We start from the raw sequence: 11,296 nt of genomic DNA, 5'->3' as shown, positions 1-11,296 counted from the left end.
ATATATTCCTAATGCATTATTGAAGGAAAGGTTTTGAATTACAGTGGGGTATATCACTTTAGTTACAGTTAATGAATTGGAAATATTTTTGACATTTTATTAAATGATGAAAGATTTATTTATTTATTTATTTTGAGACATTTAGGCTGATTAATGCAAACTCACACACACATCACATACGTAAGACTTGAACCCAGACCTCTTGGTTGGTAGCCAAAGTTCCCAATAAACAGACCAAGGTGAGCTACGTCGAAAGAGAACATTTTGAAGCAAAACATTCTATCTTGCCTTAAAACACAAAATAAGATACTAAAAACCGCTGTCAAATTGGGCCTTAGCATGCAGGAAAAACAATCATCGCTTAAAAAATTTTAACTAACCCACAACTAAAGTTCAATATTATTATATTTAATGCCGTTACTCATAGCATTATCTCCAACGGCTATTTCCATTCCAAGAACGATATAAAGTTGATGATTTTTACATACTTGCCATTCTAGTTGTCTCCCGTCACTGGCTTCAAAAAAATTGTAAGTTTTCCAAATATTTTCATTAATGTCACTTACCATACTTCTGGGAATAAAAGTGATGCACAAGAGTGTGTGAATTATAGATGAATTAAATTAATGTGTCCTATTTTAAAACTTTGGGAATGAGATATTGGGCATAGGTTATGACGTGAAACTAATATTTCTCAAAATCAATTATGATTCATGCCAGGTAGGTCTACTATGGAAGCTATACATTTATTGAGATATTTGATGGAGAAGTATAGAGAGAATAAGGAGAATCAAAATATGATATTTATTGATTTAGAAAAAGCATATGATAAAGTTCCAAGAGAAGTGCTCTGGAGAATTCTAGAAAAGAAAGTGGTTAATAATATTTTTATTCAAGTCATTAAGGATATGTATGCTGAAGCTGTTACTTGTGCTTAAAGCCTTAAACACAAGGTGGTTTGACCAAGTATGTTGCTAACTTACTATTTCAGTTGGATTACATCAAGGGTCAACCTTATGCTCATATCTTTTTGCTTTAGTCATGGATGTTCTCACTAGACATTTGCAAGAGGTTATACTGTGGTGCATGATTTTTGCTGATGATATTCTTCTTGTTGATAAGACTAGAAAGGGAGTTAAAAATAAACTCGAATTATGGATGTCAACCTTAGAGTCTAAGGATTTTCGTTTGAGTAGATCTAAAACCGAATATATGGAACATAATTTTAGTAGTAATAGATTTAGTGGGGGGATTATGACTTTGGACGATCAAGTAATTAATAAGAGTACACATTATAGATATCCTGGGTCTATTGTTCGGAGTGATGGTAAAATATATGGGGATATTATTATTAGAATTCAAGTTTGATGGTTGAAGTAGAGAAATGCATCGAGCCTATTCTGTGATAGAAAAGTACCCGTCAAACTAAGAAAAATTTTTATAAGATGGTGGTGAGAGCTGCAATGCTATATGACACATAATGTTAGCCATTAAAAGATAAGCATAATATTAAGTTAAGTATTGCAGAGATGAGATAGAATGCGAAACGAGTATATAAGTAAAAAGATTGGAGTAGCTCCAGTGGCAAATAAGATTAGAAAGAGTTGCCTTATATGGTTTGTTCATATAAAACGTTGCCTTAGATGGTTTGTTCATATAAAACGTCAGTCTTCTGATGACCTGGTTAGGAAGTAGATATATTAGATTTGGCCTATGTTAAAAAAGATAGAGGTCGACCCAAAAAGAAATGGTTAGAAAATATTAGAAATGATCTTTTTTTATTAGATTTAAATGAGAATTTGACTCTTAACAAGTCACAATGAATAAAAAGAATTCATATAGCCAACCCACATAATGGGATAAAGGCTTGAAGATGTTGTTGTAGTATTTTCTTTAAAATATCATAACTAATTATAGAACATCATTTAGTAATAAAATTTGTAGATTTTGGAAAATGCAAATCATTGAGTCATTCTAATTTATTTTAGAGCATTGATGCATCTAGTGTTGAACCTAACCAACTATCTAAGATACATATGAATCTTAAATCGAAATTCATTTCTACTAGCATATTCTAGCTTCAGTGTAATTTTCTTCCTTTAAAAAAAGATTCTTGCTCCATATGAAAACTAACTTTAATGTGTGATATATCTATAGTGCTTACACAATCCTATTTATAAAAAACTATATAAGTAAGAATAGTTATATGGCATTGTTATTTTGAACCACAAGTTATAATTATAAATTAAAAAAGGCATGAATATATTGTTTGATTGTATCTTATATAGAGTCTAGAGCACTGGAGGCTTAAGTATCTCATTATGTAACTCCCCAATGGAAAACAACATAACATTCAAGAACCTACTCACTGTTTCTCCAAATTGTTGAAAGTTGAATCAAAAGACCCAATTATGAATATACTATGCTCAACTATATGTATATAGAGTAATATAGCAACTTATTCCTCAATGCGTACATTGACTGTGACTACAAGTAAATTTTATGTATGGAATAATTTGCATAATTTGAAAAAATGCATTCTTTTTATTCACATCATATCAATACAATCATAATCAATCCGTCATATAACCTAAAAAGATATGTTTAACATTAGACTTTCCTTTCAGATTACATCTTCATCTTTCTCTCCTTAGTTAATATAATAAGTTATACAACACACTGCAACAATAAAAATGACATAAAAAATTAAATAACTTTAATTTCGGCTCGTATTTGTATCATCCCAAACTCATTCCATTTGATTGATCATTGTTCATTCTATCTTAATCGCTCAGCCATTGATTTCTACTTCACAAAGAACTTGCATAAGCCCACTTAACAGTAGTTCTCTAGCAAGGAAATCATCAAAAGAGAACCAAGCTAAAAAAACGCATTTGAAAATTCTCACAAAACTTGAGTACTGAACATTTGCCTACATATTATTCATTATATCTTAATTGCTCAGCCATTTGCCTACATATTATTTATACATGCACAAAAGCATAAACAAATGAGGTCCGAAAAAAATTATTTGGATAAAAGCATAGAGACGTTTTTGAATCTATGAGCCATTGAGTCCATTCCATCCTTTTCCGTGGCAGGTATCCAAGTAAATTCGGAAGGATAATATATCAAAATAAATATATTTCCTATCATGTAAATTATATTGTCGTTCTTTTTCTACTTGGCATCAAACACGGAGCATGAATGTACAGGTAAATACCTCAAAATAAATATACCTCTCATTCCCTACTAAATAGGTAAACCAAAGATGGGAAACACAATGCATCACTCTTAAACCAAATAAAAAATAAAAAATCCAAACTATTCTATATTAATTTTGCATTAAACATTGTGTTCATTCATCAGACCTAAATATCCAATTGACAAAAAAAATCAAAATCAAAATGGTGGCGCAATCAAAATAGTTGCAAAAAATAAAGAAGGGTATTAAAAAAATTAAAACCAGTGTTAGGGATGTCTGAAAAGCGGCAGCGACCAATACGAGGTTGAAGAGGATGATCGATAGCGAAGGACGAAAGTGCGGCAGCGACGGCGATGGCGGCGTCCGGCGACGCTCAAGGGGAGCTAAGGCCTCGACGACGTAGCTGGCCACCGCAAGAAGAAGGGCTATCGCTACGGTTAACGTGGCCCCGTCAAGCTGGTGCGAAGGCCGGCAGTGATCATGAAGTGAAACCCTAGGGATCGTATGGCGAAGTCGAAGAGGCTCTAGCGGCAAGCCGGCTGAACTCCGCTAGGTATAGAACTTTGGGGTCGAACTAGAGCTAACAAGTCAAGCTTTAGTCCGACTTTACTCTTTAACCTTATGAGCGGGCTCTTTAAAAAATATTAATAGAAAATATATTTAAAATATATTAAAATTTTAAATTTTAAATACAAAATTATTAAAAATATTTAAAATTTATGTCTCAATTTTTTATATTAAGTAATTTTTTTTTTATTTTTATAATTTTTATTTTTTTATTTTTTATTATAATAATAACTTAAATCATAATAATTTCTTTCTTATTCATAAGATTAATTGCTCTATATATATATATATATATATATATATATAACTGAAACATTATAATATTATATACATAAATAATAAAATTTTAACTCTAGATATATAAAGTTATAATAATTATGTAAAAAATATGTAAATCTCCTCATTTTATTCACTTTTAATCAATAATAATACACTCATTCTACTCATTAATAAATAAGGCCTTCAAATTCATTGTAAGACTATTATAAGAAAATATTTTTTTAAGTTATTATAAATATTAAATATTTTTCTTTAGAAAATTTAGAATAGTTATTTTATCTCAATCATCCTTAGAGGTGTTAATAAAAGATCCAATCCGACAGAGTAATTAGTAAAAAATTTAACCTGAGCAATTTTTGGGTCAAAATCAAATTGACCCAAAATAAAAATAAAAATTAACTCATAATTAACCTAAACATCATTCAAATTCGAGTAAAATGAGTCAAATCTGAGTTAAACTGATCATCTTCAAACTAAACAGGTTATGTTAATATAAATAAAGTACACAATCTATATAACAAACGAGTCAAACAGTTCAAATTAGGCGATTTTGATTCAGTTTAGATTCAGGTTAGACATTTTGATCATTATAATAAACAGGTTAGAATAAAACCCAAATTCAATCCATCAATCTGAAATGACAGCTCTAATCACTATAAAGCTTAAAAAAACAGCAATAAAAAAACACAAAAATAATACAAATATGTATAATAAACCTCCGAAGATGTAATATCAAAGGCACCCTTAATTGAAATAAAAAGTGCTATGTAGGTTATCAGTTAGGCTTCGTTTGCCACGGCTTTCTTACTGATTTTTAAAGCAAATTTTTATATTAAAAATTGTTTTAAAAAGTAGTAAAAAAGCCATCCCAAACGAGGCCTTAAACCACCTAAATATAACACCAATTTTAAGGCTTCGTTTGGGACAACTTTATAATAAAAAAATTAAATTTTTATACAAGAAAATTGTTTAAAGAAACAATAAGAAAGCCATCCAAAATGAAACTTAAATGTGCATTAACTTGAGAAAAATAATATTACTGATAATGAAAGATAAGGCAGCTCAACAACAATACAATCTGATTATTTTGATCCCCACAAGAATTATTAAGACTTCATTTGGGACAATTTTTTTATTGCTTTCTAAAACAACTTTATTAAAAACAGTAAAAAAATAATATCAAACAAACCCCAAGTTCCAAATTTACAATGTTAGAAGCAACCCAAGATGTAAAAACAGAACACTGAATTCCTTCGCAGGCCTAAAAGATCCAGCTTATGCTATTAGCTCATAAGATTAAAACTTTGTTTGGGACGGCTTTTTTATTGCTTCTTAAAGCAGCTTTCTAGTACATAAATTTAAATTTTTGTATTGAAAAGCTGTTTTTAGAAGCACGAAAAAGCTGTGCCAAAGGAAGCCTAATATGCACATACAAAATCTGATTTGCAGTTCGCATGTCCAAGACGATGTTATATCTTATAGTTGTCTCTACCTACTTTAGAATGAAAGCTTCATCATTAAAAGCTTCTTTCATTGCATCATCCCTCCATATGGAACTCAAAACCTGCAGCAAATATAACTTAGGCTTCGTTTGGACGGTCTTTTTATTGCTTCTTAAAACAGCTTTTTAGTATAAAAATTTTAATTTTTAAACTAAAAAGTTGTTTTAAGAAACAGTAAAAAAGCAGTCTCAAACGAAGCCTTAATTGCTGTCATCCCAGCAATGGGTTTTGAGACTGATAGATATCTATAGAGCAACAAAATCTGTAAGTGACTCCATGGCTTCTATCCAGAAAGAATGTTGAACCGTTTCAAGGATTCAATGGCGACGATGCTCACACATCTCGCAAGCATGATTTGAGCTGGGGTTGGCAAATGTGCACCTTTCACAATACCAGTAGTTGTCAAAGTTATTGATAGTTGTACTTGATCTGGGGCTATTCCCTGGACTGTTCTTGCTCGAAATGTTCTTTGAGCATGAAGACTTGCTGCTATTGGTTTGCCGATTAGGTCCTACATCTTCCAATCCAGATTCTAGGGCTTGAACCAGGTTTTGAAAGTAGTTTCGTGTAACGCTGGGAAAAAAAAATGGAAACACACAATAGAAAAGAGTCAGGCCATAGCTAAAAATTAGCATCAAATATTAAGAAATCATATTGAATGATGAAATTTTGCAGTAATTTTAAGAATAACAGTTGAATGGTTCTTTAGTCACTCAAAATCACACCTTCAAAATGAAGTAAAGTTGAAGAAAATGCATGAAAATCTAAAAGCATTTTGCAAGCTTGATGGTTTAATGCTTATGGAGTTATTCTTGATATATTTAAGCTTTATTTGGGACGGCTTTATTACTGTTTCTTAAAGCAGCTTTCTAATACAAAAATTAAAAAAATTTAACTAAAAAGTTGTTTTAAGAAGCAATAAGAAATTCATCCCAAATGAAGCCTTAGACTAATCCTATACTAAAAATATGCAAAGAAAGATTTGTTATGCAATCCAAAAGGCCTATTTGGTGATCATTGGAAATATTTTGTTGAAGAATACACTGTGCTCCGCAAACCAAAAAAGAATCAAATATGAAAGCTAATGAAGTATACGAATCAAAGTCATACTTCAATGCTTATATTATTATCGTTTAGCCATTATCATGCAAATTAGCTAGGAATGTCAAGTTTGACTAATCTTTTTTGAATAAATATCATTTCATATATTTAGGCTCTCAATTTTTTTCATTTTAAAGCAGCATACAAGTCACAGTAAAAGAAAATAAATTAGCATAGAATACTAGTCATAAAAAAGAGCATTTGGGGTATAGAAATATTGGTTCTCCAATATACGAGACCTACAAAACCAAAAAGGAAAAGGAGAACCAGTCTTAACTGACTGATCAATGTAACAGCAAAGCTACTCTATAATCCAATGCGAGGGGCCCTGTTCTCGAAAGAAAATATTTTGAAAGCAGGGATTCAGAGAACATTTTCTAGCAGAATTCACTTAGAGGATTAAAGGCAGGCTAAATAAAACAACATCCTCCAACAAAGTATTAATCAAACAAAAATAAATGAGATCCTAGGCAAGCGCAAAGCCTACAAAGGAATCATACAGGTGACTAATCTTATGCAAATAGCTTCCTACTAAATATTTAGGCTTTATTTGAGACAATTTTCTTACCGCTGCTTTAAGAAGCAGTAGAAAGTCATCCCAAACAAAATCTTAATGGCAAATGAGAATTAAGTTCTGCATGCTATATCTTTGCCGATGATACCTAGTCAATCCAGCCAGCTTTATGCGAAAGTCAGCAAATTCCTTCATTGGAACCTCAGCTTCAAGGTACACCCGGAGTTCCTTCTCTGCACATTGATGAAGTCGCTCTAAACCTGCCTCAGCCTCACCTATGAAACAAACAGCACGCCTTCATTAGAAAAAGAGAATCAACTAGGACAAAACTGAATACAAGTCGATAGCAATTAAGAACCTTGTAGATACTCAAAAAATTGCCTCTTAGCGTGTTCATGTTCAGGTAGGTAATACCCATATGCATAGGTCCATTTCAGTACTCTCCTACACTCAACTACCTGCATATTGCAATGCTAAATCAATTAAAACATGAGCATTTAAAATTTGTCTGTTAAAAAAAGCGCATATCTCCAAATATAGTGATGGAAAAAAATTCAGTTATTTTCACCTGTAACATAGCTTCAATTATAAACTTGAGTTGAGACTCTGGCTGGCATTGTATTTTGCTGAGCTTCTCAAGCTTCAATAAATACAAAGAAAAAAAAATTAGAGGTTTTATAATGCTTTCTTTGTATTGAAAAAAGAATTAAATGTTACTTCCAAAAATCAACATCAGCGTTAGCTTTATCTCAACACTTTTGACTTAGCTTGATGAACCTCATTCTCCTTTCCTTCCTTTTGAGTTTTGCATAAAATGTTACAAAAGTTTCAATAATTAATTTGACAAGTTTTCAGAATTTTGTTTAATTAAATGAATCATGCTATGTAATTTTATTACCGTCTAAAAATTACCTTCTTCAACCTAGCCATGTGATGGACTAGGAGAAAATTAGGATGTTTACTAATCAAGAGAGAGCTGTTTAGAAATATTCTTAATCAATGGGAAATTGTTTAGGAAAATTTTAATTACAATTGGGAGGGAGTTATTTAGGATAAGATATCTAATTTGAATTCAACAATCTAAGAGGGAATTATTTAGGGAAAGGGAGAAGGAATCAAGAGAGAATTGTTTAGAAAAGTTAATAATTATAATTGGGAGAGAATTATTTAGGGCAAGAGATCTAATTTGAATTCAAAAACTAAAATGGAATTATTTAGAAAAGGGGATTGATTTGGAAGGAAATGAGGGGGAGCCTATTTAAGGTTAACTATGCTATCATTTTGAGGGAAGGTGATTTATGTTTGTTGTAGTCTTTTTTTGAGAGGGCTCTAGCCAGCGGCTAGGGATTTGGAAGAGCCGAATATTCCTCTTGAATTGAAGATCCAATTGTATCTTTGCTTTTCTTTCATATATCTTTCAATAAAAAATTCTTGTGTGTTCTTCTTCCTAGTTTTCTCTATTTCAACATTCACTTTCTATCAAATTTGTATCAGAAACATTTCTTGAGCTGAAATATAAGTCTTCCTCGCTGATTGATGCAGCATTTTTCTCTCCATCATTACTGATTTTTGTTGTTTAAAGGCCAAATTTGCATCAAATTGCTATTTTTTGCCGTTTGGAGCCTAGATCCGAGTATCTATGGCACGAAAAAAGATAAGAAGTGTTGGAAGGAGAGATCAGATAATAGAAATCTGAAATTTTAAATCTTCAAACTCAAATTTCAGCTGTCCACGAAAAGATCGATGAAAAATTTGTCATCATAGAGGAGATGATGAAAATTTTACTCGAGGGCCAAACCAAAATGTCATCATTGGAGGTGAGGGAAGTCACCGACATCCAAAGGAGTGGGGAAAACCCTAATCCGATAAAGAGAATGGAAGAACAAAAGGTGGAGATCTTAGAGGAAGTGAGAAAGAAGACCTCCTCTAGAGCCTATTCCTAGTGAGGAGACCGGTAAAAGGTACGGGGAAAGGCATGAGGGGGTTTGGCATGAGTGAAGAGATGCTGAATTTGAAGAGAGATGGGTGGATTATGATTGGAGGGATGTTAAATTTGAAAGGAGAGTGGTTGAATTTGAAATGAGATGGGCTAATTATGATCAAAGGGGTGCTTAATTTGAAAGTAGATGAGTTGATTATGATGATGAGTTTGGGTATGAGCGTAGAATGGATGATTGAGACACTTGGGGGGAACCACCCCATGGGGAATGAGAAATTATGAAGGAAATAATGGGGACGAAGGAGATCCTGTAATAGACCAAACTCTTAACTATCGAGATACTATCCGTTTTAGCCTAAGGGTCTCAATATTTTGTCCTGTTAATGTAACTTCACAAGAGGCTACTCATCCCAACCTCCCAGGATTTCTTCGGGATGAGCACGCTTGACTGCAGAGTTTCTTAATGAAATTACAACCATTATACCAAAAGGCGCCTTGATGTTTGATGTTTAAGAGTTTAGCTTCTTTTTTACTTAAGGGGTTTCACAATCTCACCCACTTAAGTAATTGATGTCCCTATCAGTATCTTAATCCAATGATCAGGATCTCGTAGAGTGCATGAGCTCACTTTCAGGAATGTAATTCCATTAGGTATTGATTGCACTTGGATACTTCCAGATGAATTTTAGATAGGAATCACATAATTCAACAAAGTTGTAAGGGAATCAGTCAACAGATCCTGCTAGGGATGCCAAAGAGCTTGCACTTACTAGCAACTGCACTCCACACTAACGAGATTACTATAGTAATTGGAGGCCAAAAAGGAGAAAGAAGATATTAGAAAGATAATTTTAAAAACTGTTATAGTCATTTTTCATTGCCCTTGATCATCAACAAAATTTGAAAAATATGTATACTTTAATACCGAATTTAGATATTAATGTCCTTTTTCATCACTGTGGTAAACTTAAAAAGCTTAGAGGTAACTTGTTGTAATGTCAAGGTTCTTATTACTTCTAAATAATTCATCATGCCGCATTACACGCTCCTCGCACCCTCTCTTACATAGGCAACATAGAATTCTTCAAATCCAAAAAAAAAAATCATTCAAAGACATTTAAGATAACACCAATCACAAATTTAAATAGAATGTTGTTCTAATAATCCAAATTTCGATTTAGTTGATAAACTATTTAAGGGGTTTCAAAAGTGATTGGTGGGCCAAGTAAGAAATGAAGCAAGCGGAAAGTGCAGCTATCCCCTTCTGAATTTTAAGGAGGTGCGGAAGCACGTAGATGAATTAAATGAGGCATCTAGATTTCCTGCATTGTCTACTAAGCTGCATGCACTGGTTATGCCATTGTCTAGCAAGCCGTCATTTTCACATATTGAAGCAAAAAATGAAAAAGTGGACATAATAGATAAGGCAACCTAAGCATAGGCCTAAAATGATCAACATTAAGTGCCGCACATACAAAAAATATGTTTTGACAACAAAGCCTATATCATGTATAGTAAAGGAGAGGAAGTAAAGAATAATAGAAGGCAACCTAACAACCAAACCATTTTTTTTTGCTCAGTCTTAAATTTGGTCCACGGGTGGAGGTTATTAACCAAAGATGCAACTTGAATTTATAGGAGTAATTGATCTTCTTCTTCCATTAAAAATTGTCATAATACCTAGGTATTGCAGTTAATAGGCACAGCATGTTTCTACTCCATGGATTTAAATTATTTCATTACTATCTCTAAATACAAAATTGTTCAAGGGTATCTACAGTGCAAGGTCTTGGTTTACATGTTCAATGGTAAGATATTACAACTAGACTGCTCTGATTAAGATGGTACATTCAAACTAATGAAACAGTTCATCTCCATATAAATTTAATGAAATTAATATTTAATTATCTGCAATGAAATCAAAATGATAAAAGAATACAAAAATTGGATGGCATACCTTCTCAGTTTGGATACTGTGCAGCTGTGCGAGGGCCTTCTGTCTTGACTGTAAAAAATGTAGATAAATATTACATTTGACTTTAATGAAGCCCAGTCAGAAAGAATGTTTCAGATAATCACGACATAACATAGCTCTTTAAAAAATAGCCATGTTCAAGTGAAGATAACCCAGAATTTAAAAAAAAAAAAAAGTAACAGATAGATAGCAGAGAAGGAATGATAAAAAAAAA

General features: G+C 32.3%; 1 protein-coding gene across 1 annotated transcript in view; it reads right to left on the bottom strand.

Annotated features, from left to right (window-relative positions):
* Window positions 1-5,113: 5,113 nt before the first annotated feature.
* The window catches only part of LOC110104040 (probable E3 ubiquitin-protein ligase ARI8), a gene marked incomplete at its 5' end in the record, with an annotated part of 24,075 nt that continues 17,892 nt past the window's right edge, over window positions 5,114-11,296 (bottom strand). Inside the window, 4 exon segments of the mRNA XM_020832979.2 lie at window positions 5,114-6,126; window positions 7,317-7,443; window positions 7,527-7,626; window positions 7,737-7,808. Of these exon segments, the coding sequence (XP_020688638.1) occupies window positions 5,871-6,126; window positions 7,317-7,443; window positions 7,527-7,626; window positions 7,737-7,808 (555 nt within the window). The 3' untranslated portion in view covers window positions 5,114-5,870.

Source organism: Dendrobium catenatum, unplaced genomic scaffold (genome assembly GCF_001605985.2).
Source record: "Dendrobium catenatum unplaced genomic scaffold, ASM160598v2 fragScaff_scaffold_1284, whole genome shotgun sequence".
In the NCBI taxonomy this organism is placed as follows: Eukaryota; Viridiplantae; Streptophyta; class Magnoliopsida; order Asparagales; family Orchidaceae; genus Dendrobium; species Dendrobium catenatum.
Note: the sequence above shows the minus strand (reverse complement) of the source record. Positions and strands in the feature narration are given on the sequence as shown.